Source organism: Mesocricetus auratus, unplaced genomic scaffold (genome assembly GCF_017639785.1).
Source record: "Mesocricetus auratus isolate SY011 unplaced genomic scaffold, BCM_Maur_2.0 Super-Scaffold_4256, whole genome shotgun sequence".
NCBI classification, from domain to species: Eukaryota; Metazoa; Chordata; class Mammalia; order Rodentia; family Cricetidae; genus Mesocricetus; species Mesocricetus auratus.
Genome location: NW_024429182.1, coordinates 48,112,697 through 48,134,929, shown reverse-complemented (window position 1 = coordinate 48,134,929; position 22,233 = coordinate 48,112,697). Strand labels below are relative to the sequence as shown.

The 22,233-nt window shown below is 38.8% G+C and overlaps 1 protein-coding gene across 2 annotated transcripts; it reads left to right on the top strand.

Moving 5' to 3' along the window:
• The first annotated feature begins 670 nt into the window (after positions 1 to 670).
• LOC101825174 (membrane-spanning 4-domains subfamily A member 4A) lies at positions 671 to 19,637 on the top strand. 2 transcript variants are annotated; one of them, XM_005063266.4, is made up of 7 exons: positions 671 to 837; positions 4,730 to 4,892; positions 9,049 to 9,177; positions 12,243 to 12,299; positions 13,698 to 13,856; positions 17,384 to 17,485; positions 19,297 to 19,637. In XM_005063266.4, exons 2-7 carry the CDS (start codon positions 4,746 to 4,748, stop codon positions 19,357 to 19,359), a joined length of 657 nt encoding a protein of 218 aa, XP_005063323.1. In that variant the 5' UTR covers positions 671 to 837; positions 4,730 to 4,745; the 3' UTR covers positions 19,360 to 19,637. The 2 variants fall into 2 exon arrangements, with proteins under 2 accessions (XP_005063323.1, XP_021081399.1); XM_021225740.2 differs by lacking the exon at positions 9,049 to 9,177.
• Positions 19,638 to 22,233: the final 2,596 nt, after the last annotated feature.

Here is a 22,233-nt window from a genome sequence, read left to right as displayed (position 1 = left end):
GTCATATACCAAATATTTTGTTGCAATAATGGAAAACAGACTAATACTTCTTACATTAAGTCAAGGATTATTTTATTGGTGAACAATTCTAGATTATGGGGGATGACAAGAACAATTTGTTTTAAATGCTTATTTGGCTTAGGGGTTATTTACTTCATAATTGCAAAGCACCATTTATTTCTTTGCAACCAACATGCTGTTTTTTGATGAACATTTATAGTTAGTTCAAAACAGTGGGGTTTCATTAAAAAATCCCATATGAAAAGTATGCATAGACAATTTTCTAGGAAAAAGAACAGTGACATGAAAATATGTGAAATTGTCGTAAGGAGACATTTGTTAGTTTTTGCTGTTTTGAGAGAGGGTCTCCTTTTGACAGTTAGGCTGGCTACAAGTCACAATCCTTCAGACTCTTGACTCCTGGGTAATAGGACTCCAGAAATACACCACCAACCTTGTTTGAAATTGGCTTTCAAAATGGCTTGAAAGGCTATGATGGTAACTATGGCCTGTTAAGTACATACACTGATATGCTCAGTAAAAGCTGTGCTGTTGTTTTCGTCAGAAAGATTGTGACAGACACTGATTTCCAGTGCATTTCCCAAAAAGCAACACCCACACACCAAGGAGGCAGAACCAGTGGATACTTCTGCTAATAAAAGGGGAACTAGTTGTATTTCTCAGAGATTCCCCCACAGAAACCTCCAGGATTTAGAAAAATACTGGACTTAAGCTTAGTGGCGCATGGCTTGTGGGCAAGTTACCACATCTGAACAGAGAACCTAAGGCACATTCCTAGAGACTGCTCTTTGTCTGGCTTTCCAGTTGAGAAGAAAGGTAGGTGCAGACTTGCCTTCCACAGCCTTTTGTGATGATGGTTTTTCATTTCATGTTCTAGGACACCTGGGAGTAGACTAAGGAGGGGAAAAGGAGGCCATGTCTCATAGTACAAGCCACTGTTCTAGATGAAGGCAGCAAAGAGTTCACTTTGGCATGTACTTTTGGGGTCATTGAGGAGCTTGTGCTGCAGTCCTGGGGGGCAGGAAAAAAGTCTAGTAAAAGCCAAAAGTGGGTTCTGTATGAGATTTTAGCTAGTTTTGGTCTTAACAACAGAAAGCAACACCTTCACTTGTAATCATTTCATGGATTTTGAATGTCCTTTCTTTCACTGTATTTGTTCTCTTCTAGTATATTTTACTTTTACAGTTCATCAGTTAAAAAACTACCTGCCACATGCAGAATGTAGTGGATGTAGTTGTAGGATATAGATGGAGAAGAAAGTCGAGACCCTAGTCTAACACACTTACTCCAGTCCTGAGATAGATTGTGACCTGATGTAAGTCCCCACTAATCTTTGGCACTATTCATGCTTCTGATACTGAGATCATAAACTAGGAATGGAAGAGGCCTTGAAGATTGTTAGTGTGGCCCTTGGATTAGTGTCAGAGGAATCTATGTGTAGTCTTTGCTCAGATGAGATGAAACATACCCAGAAGAAACAATGACTAGAAGCTTGTATGAACTTCAACTACAACCCCCACTTCCTGGATCTTAGCCCAGGACTCCCCAGCCCAGGTCATCTCCCCCCCCATTTCCACCATTATCTTGTACAAAGAATCATCTAGGTTCAGACTTCCTATTGAATTTCCACTTCATTTTATAATTTTGTCCTACGAGAGGTTGACCTGTTAGACCATCTTCTTGGTGATTCCTTCTAAATCATTCTGACCCATAGAGATATGTTCATATAAAAGTGAGGAAACATGACTGGTGTTGGTGCTGATCCACACCGAGTTTGATGCTATTAGAAGGACTGGGGTTGCCTGTGTTTCTGAATCTCTGTACTATGGATAAAAAATAAAGACACTATCCTTGCCAATAGTTTCATAAACGTCATAGATAATGTAAAACATTGGCAGATACCTCCCTAGCCTATAGAACTATCCCTCATGTCCATGTAATATTCTTTTATATGAAATTTGGAGCACTGAGCTCTAGCCCATAAACACAATTTATTTTGTCCTTGAAGAATTTATTTACTTTGTGTCAAAAAGTATACTTATTGTGATGTGAATATATGGAGCAGCTGTATCAATTTACTTGTAGAGTTCCTTAGAAACAGCTAGCATCAGCCTCCTCAAATATCCAGAACACCACCCACTTTACCAGAGAACCATGGAAATATGGTAGGGGACACTGTTGATACAGAGTCTGTCCTGGAGAAGATTCCAGTCTGTCTGGAAAGGAGTCCACAAACTCAGAAGAATCCCCAGGGCTGTGATGCACTATTGCCATGCCTGAATACATTGCCAGCCACTTGAAAGGGTCAGTGTTGGGAAGTTCAGTTGTTACAGCAAGAAACACAGTGATTTTGAAGCTTGGCAGCCCAAGGAAGATGGTCACTATTATCAACAAGGCTATCTTTTCATGGGTTGCTCACACATGCTTATATAGGGGATCTGTTTAGACATATAACATGTGCGGGTGACATGAAGTTACAAATGTGGAATGCTCTGCTTTGCTGATGCACAGGCAGCTTTTACCTGAAACTGTCCCAAGTACTGGGCTTTGGAAATGTAAGGAAAATATACTGAAGGTTAAGTGTTATAGTTGTGCCATTTTAATTTATCCTAAAATGAATCATTAGGGTAAGCATCTCCTATCAAAACTAGGAAGGCAGTAAAAGGTAAATTCCACCCAAAATCTGGGGACACCAAGGACTGACAATATTCACTGAGAGTAGCTGTTAGCTCCTTAGAGGATTCCAGAAAGAGGTGGCATCTACTGCAAAGATCTTAGGAGGCTAGTACTGTACTGCTCAATGGCTTGGCTTCTAATACAGTTATTTCCAAAATTAACCTGAAGTGAGTGGAGCTAGAGTATTTAAATAGTGTGTGTGTATGTACACATGTAACGCATATGTATAATTGATGGTGTGTATGCGGATGAATGTTTGTGCACATGCATATGGAGGCCAGCAGTCCACCTTGGGTGTCGGTTTCTCTGGTTACGTATAATTGTTTTCTTGATACAGGGTTTCTTTCTGGCCTGGAGCTTGCCAATTAGGGTGGGCTAGTGGATCAGCAAGCCCTATGATCCACCTGTGTCTGCCTTTCCAGTACAGACATTACAAACCCTTGCCACTGTGCTAGCTTTTCATTTTTTAATGTGGGTGCTGGGGATCAAGCCAAAGCTCTCCTGCTTGCCAGGCAAGCCCTGTGGATGGAGCTCTTGCCCTAGACCTACTTAGGTTTTAGTGGCTACAGTTAGACAGAATCTTCATTTTCTACATGCCATGAATGTATGCTTGGAAAAATAAGGGCAAAAATAATTGCAAAAAGCAAATAAACAAAAATACATATTAAATTGGACTTCAAAGAAACACCCGTTACTTTCCCAACACCTTTGTCTTCTGTTGCTTATGAGGGAAGTCACACAAATTTCTCAAGCACTTCCTTACTATTGTTGGCCGAGGAACTCGTGTGGTGGGGAGTTGTTCATGAAGGAAGGCAGAACACATGTGATGCTATCAGTGTGTAAGAAGAAATGAGAATGGACTTTTGTTGTGGTGGCAAAGCAGAAAAGGGATGTGGTTAAAAGAAAATACTGCAAGGTAGCTGAATGTGCAGGAATAAAATTGTCAATGTAGAAAAACAAATATGTTCAATATATTGGAGACTCCAAAAGTCAAAATGGAAAAAAATGGAAGTAACAATAGAATACAGATTATAATCCTAAGGAACTCGGTACAATACAAAAGGACACAGTTGGACAATTCAATGCAACAAGAGAATTCATGGTATGAATAAAATTTTTGACAGATTCATGTCACAAAACCAGAAAGATTGAAGACCTCAGTAAAAAGAATTAAGATACAATAGTTTAAACAGCAGACAACATCAAGCAGAAATTTTGAAATCTGAGAACTTAAAAAATGATTCTTTTGAAATTTTCCACAGCAGAAAAAATATGAAAGGAATCTTTAAAGTGTGAAAAGACCCTAAGATGCTGTTAAGATGTTAATAACAAACAAATTTTCTTGTTACAAAACTAGAATGAGAAATGATAAAAAAATAAGAATAGATTTATTTATGAGAACCAAATCTTAGGAGAGACATGAAAATCTAGGTACTGTAAGCACAAGTGTTCCAAATATATTTTCTCCTGGTATAATGACAACCAAAGACAAGAGAACCTTCAAAACATTGAGAGAAAAAACATTTCACACACAGGGGAATCATGATCAGCCTTACACTGAATTTTTTTCAGCAAAGTATACCATGGTCCAGGAGACACTAGGTTGATGTACTTACTCAAAGTGCTGAAAGAAAGAGTACTTGACAGACATGACTATTATAACTAGAAAAAATACCTTTCAGAATATAAGAAGAGCAAAATAGAGTTTTTCAAGAAAGAAAAAGGAAAGAACCTATGACTATGGACAAACTTTACAGAAAATATTAGATGGAGATATCCAGGCATAAAATAGGTAATGATAATGATGAGGATTATGAGTGTAAAAAGTTCACAAGTAGATGTAAGTATACATAATCAATTCAAAATACAGAGTGTAGATTAACACATCATTAACTAGAATGGTAGCATGGGATCTCCTTAATTTGTATCTTTTAGCATATTTAATTCAATTAGAATCTATATGTCATATTGTATTTGGACTTCCTGTTTCTTGTTTCCAGGAAGTCACCCTAAATTGTATTTCTTCTTCTAGAGCTATTTCTGCTGCCATGATAACCATACAAGGAATAGAACAGACTGCTTTGGAAGCTGGCTATGATGCACAGCAGCGGGGACAACAGCCTTTATATGTGAATTCACAATCATGGAAAAGGATGGTAGAGAAATTCTTGAAGGGAGAACCCAAAATCCTCGGGGTATGTTTATTTTGAGAGAATAACAGTGCTATAAATTATCAGATGACTAATGTAACACCAACCACAGTGTCCTGCTAGCATTTTGATGCATCAAATAGTCTTGGAGTTATTGGTGTTTAATTTGTAGAACTTAGATTCTCAAAAAATAACATTATGTTCTATTAACTTATATTCTCATTGTAAATCTGTCTGAAAGCCAGCAAGCAATATCCATGTCATATCCTGAATGTATGTTGTTTTTTCTATACCAAGTTAATTAGCATTTTTTATTTAGCCTCACTCAAAATCTCAGGACACAGAGAAGTTGTAGATACATTTTCCCCAACATCTCACATGTGTGAATTCTAGTTCAATTCCAATACCATAGATCAAACCTCACAAGCTAGGTCTTCACTCTTCTGTGTCACTGTCAGTGTTCTTGTCTTCTAAGCTCCTACATGAACCATCAGTTAAGATCTGTGTACATATTGCTTTAGGCTTTCCAAAGCTTTTCAAAATTCCTCCTGTAAGCCTGTTCCAAAGGGAAGTACTGCCATGGCCAGGTTTAATCACTTCTCTGGTATCATTTTTTGTGTGTTATTTTTGCATCACTAAGACATGTGTCACTAGAAAAGCAACTCTAAGGATAAAAGATTTGTTTTGATCGTGGTTTCTGAGGCTCAGTCCATGGTGTGTCACTCCTCCTCTTGACTCAAACATCCTGCCAGCAGAGCATATGACAAAACCTGTTTATCTAATGGTCTACAAGAACATTATGTAGACACAGGTAAGGGCAAGGATGAATTCTATCCTTAACCACTTGGACCCACCCATCAGTGAGTGATCTACTTCTTCTAAGTAAGCATCCCCTATAAAACTTCCAGAACTTCCCAAAATAGCACCCTTATCTGGGAAATGAAGCGTATGGGAGATATTCATCTTCAATCCATAGTTCCAGCACAAATATCCTGTTTGCTGTCCTAGTCAGGGTTTCTATTGCTGAGACAAAAACATCACAACCAAAAAGCAAGTTGGAGGAGGAAAGGATTTATTTGGCTTTAATTTCCTCAATGTAGTCTATCACTGATGGAAGCCAGGATAGGAACATAAATAGGGCAGGAACCTGTATGGGGGAATCTGATGTGGAGGCTATGGAGGAGTGCTGCTTGCTCCCCGATAGAACCCAGGATATCCATCCCAGGTACAGCACCACCACAATGAGCTGGACTTTTTCCCATCAATCACTAATTAAGAAAATGCTCTACAGGCTGGCCCACAACCCAGTCTTATGGAGGCATTTCCTCAGTCGAGGTTTTCTCCTCTCCGATGTCTATAGTTTTTGTCACGATAACATAAATCTAGCCATCAGACTTGCCTTTTAAAGTTTTCATTACCTCAACATTGCCAATCTGGAGAGAGTTTCTTTCTTTCTTTTTTAAAATAAATTTTATTTAAATTAGAAACAATCTTACTTTACATATGAATCCAAGTTCCCTCTCCTTCCCATCCTCCCATGGCCTGCATCAGCCCCTCATCCTATCCCCATCCACTCCCCAGGGAGGGTGAGGCCTTCCATGAAGGATCATCAAAATTTGTCAAGTCATGTGGGGCAGGGCCTAGGCCCTCCCCTGTTTATCTAGGCTAAGAGAGTATCTCTCCATGAGGAATGAGCTCCTAAAGTCCATTTGTGCACTAGGGATATATCCGGTTCCCCTGCCAGAGGCCCCATAGACTGTCCACGTTCAGGAGGTCTGGTTTGGTCCTATGTTGATTCCCCAGCTGTCAGACTGGGGTCCATCAGTTCCCACTTCCTCAGATAGACTGTTTCTGTGGGTTTTCCCAGCATGGTCTGACAAACCTTTTCCCAACTTAACCAAAAGGCAGAGAGAGAACACGCAAACTAACAAAATCAGAAATGAAAAGGGTGACATAACAACAGACACCGAGGAAATCCAGAGAATCATCAGGTCATATTTTGGGGACAGTTTCTTGTGACCGAGCCTCTCTGTTACTAATTTAATCTGAACCCTGGCATTTTGCAAAGCTGTATTTCGTTTCCAAAGGAGATACCTGATTGCCCACCCTTTATGTGCTGTCTTGAGTATTTCAAATGGGAGTGGTGAGAGTTCCTGTGGCTCCACAACTGCTATGTACCCAGTGCTGGCCTGGAACTCATTATGTAGTAACCCATGCTGAGTATCAGTCCTAGAGAAGTATAATGTAAATGACTGGGATTTTGAGTTTCACTAAAGTTTTATGTGAAGGTGAGGAGAATTGTTATTTTTTGCAGTATTGTCTTTTTATCTATTAACATGGAGTACAATTTTACACACACACACACACACACTTTACCAGATTTGCACATAACAAATACTAAATAATAGTACTTAAGTTTGTCATTTCCCCATTTTTTATTATTTGACAATTTTATATATTTACATGATGAATTTTAGCCATTTTCATTTTTCCTTTATTTTTGAGATTATAATTATATTATTTCCCCTTCCCCTTCCTCCTCCAAACCATATACCCCTCCTTGCTCTCTTTCAAATTCATGGCCTCTTTTTCACTGATTGTTGTTACATGCATATATGTATATAAATACATGTTCCTAATATATAAAATGCTCAGTCTGAATGTTATTTGTATGTATGTTTTCAGGGTTGTCCATTTGATATTGGATAACCAATTGGTGTACTCCTCCCCGGGGAAGACTATTTTTCTTTTAATATCCATTGATTCCCCCCCATTTTTATTGATTGTTTCATTACTTGACTAAAGAGGGAGCGAACTCTATGATCAAGTCAGATTTATTAATAGGTGTCAATCAATAAAGTACACTCACAATACAGAATGAAGCTGCTGCCACTGTGGATCCACAGACAGACTTTCACAGTTTGCACCGTCTCCACCCAATCCTAAAGGGCACGAGAACCAAGCTGCCAGCCATGCTTGTTCCTATGGCTCGCTGCCATCTCACTTACACCCAAGGGAGTGCCCTTTACCCCACCCTCACTTTTATTTGGGTATTCGGGTAGTGCACCCCCAAAGAAAACCACAGCCAATACAATTTGCTGTCGAATTCCCACAACACTGACGGTTTTATACACTTCCCACTGTTTCTCCTTCATTTTCCCATCAACTCCATTTTACCAATCCAATCCGCTCCCCAGGCTTGTGTCTTCTGCGACACGTTATGCTTAAGCAGGGCCGTCTGCCTTGCACATATGGCTTGATACTAATGGGTGCCTCACTCTTCTTTTTCTTATCCAGACTGGTTAACAGATAATAGATTTTATTGTGTCTCTTCAGCGAAAATCATAACTGTAGATTTTGTTTTAGTTCATTGTTTTCTTAGCTTCTCTTGCCAAGTCTACAAAGTAAGCAACACAGATGAAATGGAGAATTCTTTGAAAACACTTTTTGCCAAAACTCAAAATGAAACAAAAACCCCAGAAAATCTGACTGGACTGAATAAAATAGATTAAAAATTAGTGGAGTATGTGTGTGTGTGTGTGTGTGTGTGTGTGTGTGTGTGTGTGTGTATGTGTGTTGCTCATGGAATCCAGAAGAGGGCATCAAGTTCCCATGAGCTAGAGTTACTGGTGGTTCCGGGCCTTCAGATGCGTGTGCTGGGAACAGAGCTCTGGTCCTCTGTAAGAGCATTGTGTACCCTTAGCTTCTGAGCCACCTCTCCAACCCTGGATTCTCCCATCTTCAGGGCACTTTATTAACATTTTTCCCCTCAGGTCCCAGATCCCAGAGACAATGCTCTGTTTATTCTTCTCTTTATTCACTCTGTTGCTAGGTATGTTTCTTCAAGTTACTTCTTCTGGTTAAAGTCATTATTACTAATTCTTGGGTCACTCTTGTCTGAGCATAAGACTAAGGAGAGCAGCTATGGCAGTATCAGAAAATGCATCTTGGAAAAGACTTGGGAATAATTCCTTCTAGCTTTAAAATTGCTAGCATAATGATAGACTTTCTGTGGGGCAGTTTTGATAAGTTGTTATATCCGCAGCTGCATGGACAAAAACACCAAGAGAAGATTATCCAGAACGGCATCTTAGTGTATCAAAGATGGAGACTGGGAGTAACTTAGTGGTTGTAAAGGTGGCTACGTGGGCACGCATTTGTGGTAAATGATCTGTTCTTGTTTCTTTGCTGTCACATCTAGGTTGTGCAGATTGTGATTGCCTTCATGAACCTCACCATAGGCATCATGATGATAAGCGCCACTGTGCCATACAGTGACGTACTCCCTGTTTCAGTGTACATAGGGTACCCAATTTGGGGGTCTTTGATGGTGAGTTGCATATCTTATGTTACAAGTGGGTCTAGTGTAAATTTTTTATTCTGAATTTATTTATTAATTTATTAGGGGGCTCTTATCTCTTTTTATTTAATCATTTTGAAAAATAGGTGATAGAATATTTGTATATAGTACACTGTACTTATATCTGCACCAGCCTCTCATCTCTCTCCCACAATTACCAACTACCTTCCCCTAACTAGTCTTCCATCTTCTTTCTTCTGTCCTTTCTCTTTCTCTCTGTATCACTCTTGCTCCCTCCCTCTATTCCTCTCTCCCTCTCTTCCTCACTCCCTTTCTGGGGTCTCTATAGGAATCCACAGATTCTATGTGTTCATGGTTGTAATGACCATGTTGTACCCAGAATACTATACCCCATCACATTCCTTCCTATCCTTTAGCTCTTACAGTTTTTCCATTCAGTCTTCTGTGATGTTCACTGGGCTGGCTCTCTCTCTCTCTCTCTCTCTCTCTCTCTCTCTCTCTCTCTCTCTCTCTGTGTGTGTGTGTGTGTGTGTGTGTGTGTGCGCGCGCGCGCATGTGTATCACATGTACATTGCATAAATTCCATTTTGGGAACCAAGAATTCAATAGTCACTTATTCTCAGCGCTTTGGCCAGTTTGAGTACTTCCCTTGACCATCCTGCACTGGGGAACAAAGTTTCTATGATCAGGGATGAGAACAGTGAAGATTGTTTATCCTTATATCTATAATGAATGTGTGGTGTCTTCAGCAATTGGCTCTTACTGCTTAATTCTGGTGGATATTCAAAAACAATGACAGTAGCTTGCATTGTTTCCAAAGATTCTGTGAACTCCTTGGCCAACAACCCATGGAATCCTGACCTATCTAGTATTTCTGCAACATTCAGGAAAAAAAAGCCTTAAAAATCCTTTGACTCATATATAACATTAAATGCCACAGGTGGTTTAAAAATTTAGTATGTATCAATGAAGATATATTGCAGTAGTATTTAACCATGAACTCGGATCAGAATAAATTGGACATGTTAACATTAATTTCTTCAATTAATTTAATTAATTTTTGTGACTTATCATTTCCAGTGTTGTTTAATTCAGTTGTATAAACTACTCAATTGATAGTAGTAAATCTGACTTATTAACATATCTCCCTTCTTATAGATGTTTTCAATGCAGATTTTCAAGCCAGTTTTAACAAGAGTGAAGGATTTGTTATCACTAACTTGCACCAATTGTGATTCACTTCTATAGTTCACCCTTCTGTGAAACTCATGGGAGAAATAACAAAATGAATAGAATATTTTCCCATGTGCCTTACTGAGAGTTTAGTCATTTATACTAGTTTTAAGTGACAGTCTTAGGTGTTGCCTCTATAAATTATATTAATATCTAAATACTTATTTTAATAATAACATTCAAGTGTCTTTCTCAAATAATCATGTGGGTTGATACTAAAGTATCCATTATCTTGTTTTGGTTTATTTTCATTTAGTATCAAAGATACAAAATAATGGGCATCATGATATTTGTACACATGGGTACCATTGTCTATTGCTCATGTTCACCACTGCTACCTCTTTTGCAGGCTTGCCTCATAATCAGAAAACTTCTTTCTAGGTCTTGCCTCTTAAAAATACCACCACAGTCCAGCAGCACACGATAAGGAGGGAACAAGCCTTTAACACAAAGGCCTTTGGTAGACACTCAAGATCCAACACACAGTACCATTGAGGAGACCATCCCATGTATTTGTAACATATTTTAGGTGCTGTCTCTGTCTTTACTTCCCACCAGCTTTTGAATTACATGAAATAGCTAACATCCTGACATTAGAAATGTTTTGAAGAATAAGTTTTTCAAACTTATTAGTTCCCTCATTTCAGAATGAAGAAAATATATTTAAATGTAAAAATCAAATGTGGAACGCTACCTTAGAAACCTATATAGGAGAACTGTTAAATTAGGTGAGTCCAAATGTGTTGACACTGACCATTTCAGGCAAACTGAAACACTTGACAAGTTAAAGAAAACAACACATCTAAAAATATGCTAGTCATCGTCCCTTAAACAGCTATTTTCCCCCTGCCACTTTTATATTATATGTTTTATATTATATGCTTGAAACTCAAGGACAATTTTAGCAGTTCAGGAGAAAAACCCCAGGAAAGGCAAGCTGTAGATATCAGAAGTTAAGGAGAGGAGACCAGAGGAGCAAATAAGAACCCAGGCCACCCAAGTTAAGTTGTCATGGGTGTCAGCCATGTAGTGCCAAGCAGCCACATGGTGGGAGGGACATTTTGGAGAAAAAGCAATGAAGCCCAAAGTACTAAATAAAAAAGGATACTTAGGCTCTAGAAAACATGCACAACAGGAACACAAAGAAGAAAAAATAGTTACATCTTTTCTAAGTCAGGACTCAGATGTGTGGACAGACAGAGTTGAGCTATGTGCTGTCTCCTAGGGACAGCACTTGGAAGGCCAGGATTCTAGGAAAGAAAACCACAGTATTTCATTAAAGGGATAATTATTTCTCCTATCTCTTTAGCATGATTTAAGGTGAGTCTAATTTCTTGAGGAGTATTTCTCTGGCTAGATGACTGACCAAGCCAACTGGATTAGAGTAACTATTTTAAATGAGAATAACATTTAGTTTCTTTCTTTATTTAATAAATTCCCAAATTTTGCTGCCATGTGAACAGCAATTTATTTTAGAAATTTATACATTTGTGTTCCTGAGTTCTTAAAGAGTCTTAATAGCAATTTTGGTGTGTGTTAAAAATTATTGGGAAGAAGAGCTTCATTGGAAAAAAAGAAATGAGAGAGGGTAATAAGGTGGGGAGGTAAAGTGGATGAAATTGTCAAAGAACTGAAAACATTGATGAGTTGTACCAGCCACCTGTCTGGTAGAATTCTTCTGTTTTCTAGGAAAAGGAGAAAATTTCTTTAACTTTGGGCGTTCTTTCAAGATAATCAATCTGTTTTATGTATCTTATCAAATTTAGGAGTAGGCTTCAATATATTATAATTTCCAATAATGTATGAAGTCTTTTAACCTGCATTTTACCTCTTATTTCTAGTTTATTATTTCAGGATCATTCTCAATTGTAGCAGGAAGAAGAACTACAAAAGGCTTGGTGAGGTTTTTTAATGTTATTTTGATGTCAAAAGAAGAAGGATATAATCCAAGTATCTGTTCTGCCAGGATGTAAAAAAATATTCTTAATCTCTAAGAAACAAAGGGGGAGGGTTTGTATCTCATCTAGAAGAATCTGCCTACTGGTTTTTTCAGTCAAAACATTAGCTAAGTCCTGACATGAGGTTGAATATTGTGTCAGTGATTTTCAAAGAGAATCTTGGTACAGATATAGAGATTCAGTAGAGCAAAAGTCAAGGACGATGAATCAATTCTACCTTGAAGTTTACTATTCATGCCCAGGAGCACGGCACTAAACATTTTAGTGATATAGCATTTATTGACTGATTGATCAAACTGTGTGTTCTTAATTGTATCCAGAAAAGATTTTGAATATTCAATAAAACAAATTCACAATGAGTTATTTCTCAGGAAGAGACACATTTAAAATGTAACATGCCAGAATATCTGTTGCAAAAACCAAGAAAAAGGCTCCAAACAAAGATCTTGACAAGCTTGACACTAGTTAGGACAACATTTGCATTTTCCTTACTCAAAAGTGATACACTAAACTCTAGAGTGTGTTTAATACACTTCCAAATCTATGCCCCAGCATGTCCCATAGCTGCATCGTTAGTAAATACCTACCATGCTACATTCTCACCAAACCACTCACACTTTCCTGGCAAGATTTGCTTCTTATGAAAAGCTGACATACTTTCAATACTAGAAAAGAATTGCAGAAGTGAATAAACACCCGAGAAGGAAATGTGCAAAGGAGACAGGGCAATGAGAGCCCAGCAGCATTTATACAAGCAGAAGTCAGGGAATCTTGATACAGAGAATGGTAAGAGACCACATATGGAGATCTCCTGCATCAGCTGGAGTATGATAAACAGTCCAGGGAGAAAGCTCAGCCAGTGAAGGTGTCAAGCCTGACAACCTGAGTTTGAGCCACAGGACATGTAAGAGGCTCTAGCAGAGCTGTGCAGCTTCAGAAATTACAAGAGATGTCCTACCTCAACGTGGAAGGAGGAGAGAGTTGACTCCCAAAAGTTCTTTGACCTCTGCAGGCACAAACATCAAAAATAAATAAATAAACTTATTTTTAATAAGTATAATAGTTTTGAAATCCCTGGTAGGAGAAATTTGGAGTATGCTTCATGTGTCTGTAGGGGCAATCTGAAAGATTTGATTGTAGAAATGACATTCACATTTTTGTTTCAACAAGAGATTTAAGTTGAAAATAATGGTAGAGACAAATTGGGATACTTTTGAATTAGTCAAAACAATGAGGATGAGATGTGCAAGGAAAGAATTGAAGCATTTAAGGGTGATGGGTGGAGATAGGCTTAAGGGTATTGGAGGATACTGAATTAATCAATGTTATTCTTTCTAGGTTCGAAGTAGCCTAGGCTTGAACATCACCAGTTCTGTGTTTGCCTTCTCGGGAATCATAATCAGCTCACTGAGTCCAAGCATTCATTCTTTCCATTACTATTACTGTACATACAGAAACTCTTTGGAAAGCTGCAACATTACCATGCCCATTTTAATGGTGAGTGGTTTCTGCTTTCATGGAATTATGATTGAAGCAAGGCTGGGGTAAACTGACTCAACAAAACCAAGAATAACACTCCTTAATTATAGAATCCCCTTGAGAAGTTAGAAACCATGGAGAAATAGATCAGGCCTTTACATTTCACATTCAGATCCCTGGGTACAGTGAGACCAAAAGAGAAGAAAATGCAGGTGAATATAGGGAATCAACATTCTCACTCCTAACGCAGAATAAACGGCATTGTCATTCCATTCCAAGTTAAAGTTCATGAATATCGGGCCCTATTTATTTACATCAACACAATTGTATGAGTGGCATCGATAACTAATTATCTCCCTTGAACATTCTAAGTCTTTATAGTAAGCATTTCAACCTCTAGGCACTCAACCAAAATGAGATATAAATGTTTAGTGGATGGAAAATTTTCCAAGGTCATTCAGAACTTGGCAAAGATAAGTTCTGGAATTTCCTGCCTATAATTTACCTATTCTATGTAGTTATTCTGATTAATAATCTTGCTTGCTATTTCTGAAGGCCTGTTTCCTCGTAGACCTCCAGGGTACAAAGATATGAACATAGTTCTAGAACTAAAAGCTGTGTAAGGCAGCTTTCTTGGTCATGGGGCCTGTGATCTCACACAATACTTCTTGCTTAAAAGAGTTCTGTGGATGCTGTAAGCTCTGTAGCTGCTTTCTTCACATTGTACAATGGAATCATTTTTCATCCCAATCTTCTTGTTAAGATCACAATGTCTTCTGAATGGTGTGACTCTTTTTTTTATTCCTGCTTCATCTTAATGTCAGAGGGCTGGAGTCTAGCTCCGGCTGAGGGCAGGGTCTGAAGATAGGTGGATTCAAGAGCAGTAACAGGAGGAATCAGACACAGGACACTTCTTACTTTCATTTTAGGAGAGATGGACAGAGAGGAAGCCCATACCGGTCCCAGCAAGGGATGTAAAGAGTAGGCAAGGGAGGGAGGGTGTCAGGCCATGGTGGTTGGGAGAATCTTGCAGCCTGACTGACTAGCAGCCAGAGTGCATCTTTATTTATACAGAGTTTAGTCAGTAGGGATACATTCATGTTGTTCCAAAACATAGATCATATCATTTTTGGACATGTGTTTCACTTCCTTTTCTTCATTAATAAACTGTGATAGAACAGTTATCATTTCTAATAATTTTCCCTCAAGTTTTGACATCATTGATAAATGGTTATCTTTTGTAATCATTCTTACTCATTAACCCCATAACCCAATTATTAAGAATCTAGAGGCATATAACAGGCTGTTCTTAGGTTGGCAGCTTTTATGGCTACAAGGACATTAGGCCAAAACAATATTCAAGACATCCTGAGCGCACTGCTGTGTCCTAAGCAGTGTATTATTAACACTTAATGGTCAGAGTGTCCAAGAAATATCCTCAGGCGAAAGCTGCTGCAGTTATTATTCAAATTTTGGCATAGTACAATGTTCACATTTTATATCTTTATAAAGCTTGTCTGTATGTCTAACCCTGGCCTTCTGTGGTTTCTTGATCATATGACACCATAGTGGCTTTGCATACGCTAACTTTTCAAAGAAAGGGAGGTCCTGGTACCTCATTCTTTTATCATCTTTCCCCTCTATACTTTGCTCATTAATATAAGTCTCTGTGTAGGGCTGAGGTAACTTCAGCTAGTCTAACTTTGTCGCTGTATATACCACGTACCTGCCTGAGTGTAAGTGGGAAAAGGCTTGCAATCTGAACTGTGGTGAACTCCTATAGCCCACTGAGTCTTGTTGACTCTTTTGAGTTTATTTCATTTTGAATATTTTGTTCCTGTATAAGTACAGGGAAAGATACTTCAAAAGTGTCTGGTAGCCTCATAAAGAGACCTCTGGCTTCTTTATATATGTCACAACCTCCACGGTGTAGGGAAGACCTTCAAGTAGATAAGGATATCTCCCTAAAGCAGAGGGAATAGTATGTTCAGGACTTTCTTGAGAAAGCTTAAAACAGCATTTTTGGGAGAAGGCACAAATTATTCATAAGAAATTTTCCATCAATCCAATATCCCCAAATTTTGCAAATACTGTCACCCAAATATGCGAGAGGTGGAGATGAAAACCAATGGTGGCATGGTAAGGATTCAGGCATTATGTTGATCTGCCCCTGACACCTGGCAGAATGCACTCAGGTAGTCTCCTATTCAGCATGCAGGTGCAAAGGACCCCTTTAAAAGGACCCCCACCCACTTATGCTCTCTTTCTGCTCTCTTTCCCACTGTTCCGCTGGGGTAGACAGGACTTTTCTGGTCTCCCTCTTCTCTTCTGTCCCCTCTCTGTTTCTGTGTCTCTTTATCTCTTTTTTCATTCCTTCTCCCCTTTCCCTTTCTAATAAAACTTCTCACTCAAGTTCGGTCTGCCTGGCATGTTTGTCCCCCACCTTGGACACCCTTGTCTTCCATGGATTCCACCAAGGTCACCCATGCTTTATCCTAACAGGCATGACAGCCATCATGTTGCTCAGCTTTGCTGGATCATTGTCAAACAGCTGTGCTGGCCTTGTGACTTTTGCTGTTCCCATCAGATATGACTGCGCCATCAGAGGACTCCCATAAGGAAGGACCTCATTATTCTTGAAGTGTCAAGTATGTTCCTGCCTGGGAATTAGTGACATTATTCCACAGATCTTGAAACACACACACATACACACACCTTTTATGTTTGTGTGTTATGTATGAATATACGCATGCATGTTCTAATTAGTGTCTCTGCGTGTGCCTCTCTCTCTCTCTCTCTCTCTCTCTCTCTCTCTCTCTCTCTCTGTGTCTGTGTGTGTGTGTGTGTTTATGCCAAAGATTATCATTAGGTGTATTTCTTAATTGCTCTCTCCTTTGAGGCAGGGTCTCTCACTTCAATCCAAATCTCTCAGATTCAGCTTGTCTAACTATTGTTTTTATTCTAACAATCTCCTTCCTGCATGTGGGTATTGAATGCAGGCTAGTATGCCCATCTGGCATTTATGTTATGGATCTAACCTCTGCTCATCATGCTTCCATAGAAAGCATTTTACCAGCTAAGCCATCTTCTAAGTCTCTGGAGCACATAATTTATGCAAGATCTCAGGGTTAGTACTGGGAAAGTTAAGAAACAGCTCTCTTAGTTCAAGAAGCTCTCATCTTCTTGTGAAAAAAGAACCATTATGAAGCATGGAACTATAAATAAAAAGGTCAGATAAAGAGAGTCCTTTATAAGAAATAACAGGTAGAGATCATACTGTGTGAAATAACTGGACTACACTACATAAATTTAGCAAGAATCAGCTACAGGTGTTATTGAAAGGCAACAGTGTCATAGGGCCTAAGCTAATGTGTGTGCTTCAAAAAATGACAGAATATGCAACATTTAGAAAGTCAAAAACTGGCTAAGAATCAGGCTGTACCAGGAGCCATGTTTTTGGCCAGTGCCTACACTCTTTCAGTGTAGAAATGTTTGGAATGTGTGACCCCCACTCCTCACATGCTTGCATTGTGATTTGTTGACAGGGTCTGGATATTGTGGTGGTCATTTTAAGTGTGCTGGAGTTCTGCATTGGTGTGTCTCTCTCTGCCTTTGGATGCAGAGTGATGTGCTGTAACCCTGGTGGGGTAAGTTTTGGCTTTCATTTGAATATGTCTTTTCATGTTTTCTGTTACTCTGTAGTAAGCCACACAAACAAAAAAGCTCAACACGATTCTCACTCATCACCTCTCAGCTCCCATTGGTGGTGTATGGGCACAGTTTACCTGAGTTTTCTATTCAAGGACTCACCAGGATAATGTTTGTGCAGTTGAATGATCTGTGGGATCCTCTGAATTGTCAAAGCTTCAAGCTTCTCTTGTATAGTCACGGGGCACAATTCACATCCTCTTAAGTATAGAAAGTAGGACAGTCACTTCTTTAAAGATACCAAGGGAATGGATGTTTTGAGTTCTTTTGGTTCACACAAGTTGAACAGGTTCTAGAGTATTGTTAATTAGCTCAAAGTCAACTGATATATGGCCTATTCACAGGACTAATATGCTGTTCTATTCTCAGGTCTCATCCACACTTAAGGAGAGGGTCACTGAGAGACATCCAGGATTTTAGTTTTACATTCTGTTTTACATAGTATGGTTTTACCATTTTTTTCTTGCAAGTGAAAACCCCATAGAGTCCAGACCAGAGAACAGTTCACATCTTAGAAGTCCACAGAGGGTACCAGATTTACTTCACTCTTTTATCATAGCATCCTTCTCTGGCTACAAAGAAACATTGGGAATAAGACCTGTCTGTCACTTGGTACCCACCTGGGCATTGGCTTACCCTGATACTTGTAGCAGATCCTTCTGGATTCTGTTCAGAAAGGTGATCTCAAAGAGTGGGTAATGGGAATAGAGACAGAAGTAGACAAGGACAATAGTATGACCATTGTGTTCTTTAAATATTGAGGGCTCTAAAGTGAGTTAGTAGCTAGTAAAACCCCATAGCTGCTCAATAGTCTCATTGCCCATATGCCCAGGGATGGACAGGACTCACAGCCAACAATAAGGTGATAATAAAATGATGAGATCACTGGGTTCTCGCCTATATCTTTCTGTTCCTCTTTCTGGGAGCTCGCAGGAAACACCACATCTACATCTCCACAGGCTCAGCTTAAAGAAGCACATTGGACTAGATCACAGAGAAGTGTATAATGGGTTTGAAATTTCAGGTCCTAGAGTTGTAAGTTTCTTGGGTATCACTGGAGATTTTGTGATTTCACTGAGTGATGAAGCATTTGGGCATAGGCAAATTCCTTCATACCTTTCAGACCTTAGTACCAACTATTTGGAAGTCTGTGCTTCTTGTGACCACTATAATGGCAGTAAAGCTGAGAAGCATCGCTCCCAAGTTCTCTGAGTCTAGACTTGCAATGACAAGTAACATACAATGCCAGTCTAATAATCTCTGGAATATTCAGCTATTCCTGTCAAACTCTATGTCAGATGCCTTGGCAGAACAAGGGTGAGACTTGCTTATGCTTTCGGTGTGCTTCCTGACTCTCTGGGCCAGTCCGGTTATCGGTGCTTTATGTATGGCAACCAAGTCATGATTTGTGTATCCTGCTGCCATCAGCAAATTAGTTTGGGAAAAGAACTTTGTATTTTCTATAAAACATCATTTAAAGCAAACTCATGGGTACTCTCATTTACACATCATACTGTTCCACTTTAAGACTCAGCAGCAGCCAGAAGTTCCTAAAGGGTAAAATTCTACAACTGAGTGTGTGTCCTAGATATAGCCTGACCTAAGGGATGCCTGGGAAGTACATCAGATGGATGTGAGATTCAATTCTGTAGAGACAGGGTCAGCACTGGTGATGATAACAATACGTGGGTAAAGAAAGGAAGGCCTGAGGGTATCTCAATAATGTAATAACATCTGATTGACTTTACAGGTGGTGATAATTATGCCATCAAGTCCTCCCATGAAAGAAACAGCATATCCTATATCACTTTAAGGAGGTTTGGTATCGCCGGCACACCAAGAAAAGAATGTTCCAGGAAATCTGTGTTGATTTTTTTCAAGAACCACACACGGGGAAGCACAAGACTCCAACTCTGATGTGGATACCTGTGTGTGTGTGTGTGTGTGTGTGTGTGTGTGTGTGTGTGTGTGTGTGTGTGTGTGTAGGTTTCCAATGACGTGCTCATGTCTCCCCAAGAACTTGACAGATCATTCCTCTGGCTCTTCATAAGATTATAAAGGAATAAATATGCCATCCATTTACTAGCTAAATAGCATTTGCACATGTTTTATTCATACTTTAGACAACCTAAAAGTGCTTTAAATCAGCAAAGTTGGTTTTAAAGTAAATGGGTGAAATGATTTTAATCACACTAGGTTTTCACACTGACTACACATTTCTGCTACTTTGTCTAATGTTCCTCCTGTTTTTCTAACTTTGGTTTGTTTTTTTTTAAGCAACAGATTTGAAGATTTGAGGATGTGTTTTTTTCCTTCAAGAAGTATGAAAATACTTCTTTTGTATGCCATAAAAATGTAGCACAAAATATCAAGGTCAATGTATGCCCATGTCCAAGTGAGTGTACATCAGGACATATAGATAAGATTTATTTTTATCTCTCCCTCACTTGTCTTCCTACTAAGCAGGAAGATACCTAATTAAATTCCTTTCTGATGCCATGTTATGTCAGAATATTACTAGATATATTTATTAGTTATGCATTAAGTGTGTTTGAGTTTTGATTACAGAAGAAACAAGTTAGAAACCATTGCATCCACATGCTACCTGCTAAGTCAGATGTGATACTAGAGAAAACAACCTAAGCTCTAAGGTTAGGAAATATAGAAAATAGAATAGAATCAGGGGTTTCCAGTACATCACACCACGAGTTTTCATCTTGAGATTCCCCTCTTTCTCTCTTATGCCCCTGAAAACAACAGAAATACAGCAAAATCTCCCTGTGCCTCACACATCTTCAGGAGATGACTAAGAATCTAGACCACTGACCTCTAGTAATTATTTGACAGAACACAGGTAAAATAGCTAGTACTTTGGTTGTCACATGTTGCACCTCAAAAGTTTATTTTATACATTTAAAAAGTTAGCATATAAGGTAATGGGCTTTGTGTGGCACTTTCACACATACTTGGTTCTCATTTATCTTTCTCACTGCTCCTCCCCTGTCCCCTGACCCCGCCCAGCTCTCCCCACAGCTCCCACTCTGCTTTCACAGTCCTTCTATTTCCCTCTCTCCATCTTTGTGCAGTGGATGGTGCCTAATCTAGAGACTCAAAGTCAGTCAAAGTACAGACAGCAAGTGTCTCCAGTGGTGCCCAGCTGCAAATGGAACATCTTTATCACACTCCCTCCCACCAAGGCTCAGGAAACATTGTGGAAGCAGGAGACGATGAGAACCAGACATCTGGGAGAACTGAGGCAAAATAGAGCCTTCTAGACGTGACAGGGTTGTAGCATACATGAGCTCACAGCAACTGAGATTGCCTGCCTAAGACCTACATGAGATCAAACCTGTCAACATTCCAGCACTGACTGGGAAGAGGCACACAAGCCACCACCCATAACAAAGCAAGGGAAGGCAACTGATGACTGACAACAGAGGGAGAATTAGTTTTTCCCAGGGAGGGGCCCCTAATTGGTTATCTAACACTTAGTGGTCAGTCCTGAAATTATACACATACCAGCAACACTAAATGGATTTGACACATCATGTTTATATATGTATGTTATATTGTTACAAAAATAATTATCAAAGAAAAGACAACATGAATTAGAGAATGAGGGGCAGCAAGAGAAAGGTCATGGAAGGGGTTGGGAGGAGAAGAGGAAAAATAATGTAATTATATTTTAATTATAATATACATATGAATGAGTAAATAGTATATTCTGACATAAAAATCAAATCAAGAACAAAAAGTATATATCTTGCCAGGTGATAGTGGTGCATGCCTTTAATACCAGTACTCAGGAAGCAGGGACAGGTGGATGAATCTCTATGTGTATGTGTATAATAATGTGTGTGTTCACAATAATTAAAGAAGTCCCAATTTGAGAGGGCATGGGAGGGACATGAAAGGATTCGGAATGGGGATAGAAGGAATGGAAGTAATGTAAATGCAATACTGATGTATGAAATGCAAAAAATAAATTTAGATTACACAAAAATCAAAATAGCCCCCAAACGGTCATGGAATCCTTGGCGATCTGATTATAGTTTCAAGACACTAGTAAAGATATACTCTTAGGTATTTCCATATGAGTTTAGATTACAAATTTATGTTCTTAATACCTTTGTCAGTATTTCAACCAATAGAAAAACTTATCCAGATGTTTTGTTATCCCTGCAGAGGATAGAGCTTTGCCAATATACCTATACATCAATTCTACTTTGAAATACCTTTATCCGACAACAAAAGTGGAATTTCATAAGCACTTAGCACATTTAAATTCTATGTAAACAGAAAAACACAGTAACAGCAATGTGTAAATGCTTGCAAATAGATTTTGAGAGGCCATCTAAATGACATTAGCCTGACTATGTTGTCTTTAAAATTGTATATTTTTTATATTCTGGTATATCTGTTTTATTTAGTTTGTGTTTTGCTTTTTATTAATTTTAATAGACAAAGTAATGGATCATAAAATATTTTCATGTATCATAGCATAGCATTTTGTTTATATTCCTTTGACAGAGTTTTACAAAGAGTAAGTCTTCATACTTACCACCACAATAAACATTAATAATTTCTTGTGGAAAATAAAAACTGTTTGTTTTTGAGTGTATGTTACAGTAATATAGACACCCTAGTTGAGAAATAGAAAGTTAACCATTTTTATAGAAACAAGAAA

Bases quoted from the DNA above. Each gene is read 5' to 3' on its own strand.
- LOC101825174 (XM_005063266.4), top strand. From the start codon at position 4,746: ATGATAACCATACAAGGAATAGAACAGACTGCTTTGGAAGCTGGCTAT. The intron at 12,300-13,697 runs GTGAGGTTTTTT...TATTCTTTCTAG, and splicing joins GAAGAACTACAAAAGGCTTG to GTTCGAAGTAGCCTAGGCTT. The intron at 17,486-19,296 runs GTAAGTTTTGGC...TTGACTTTACAG, and splicing joins TGTGCTGTAACCCTGGTGGG to GTGGTGATAATTATGCCATC.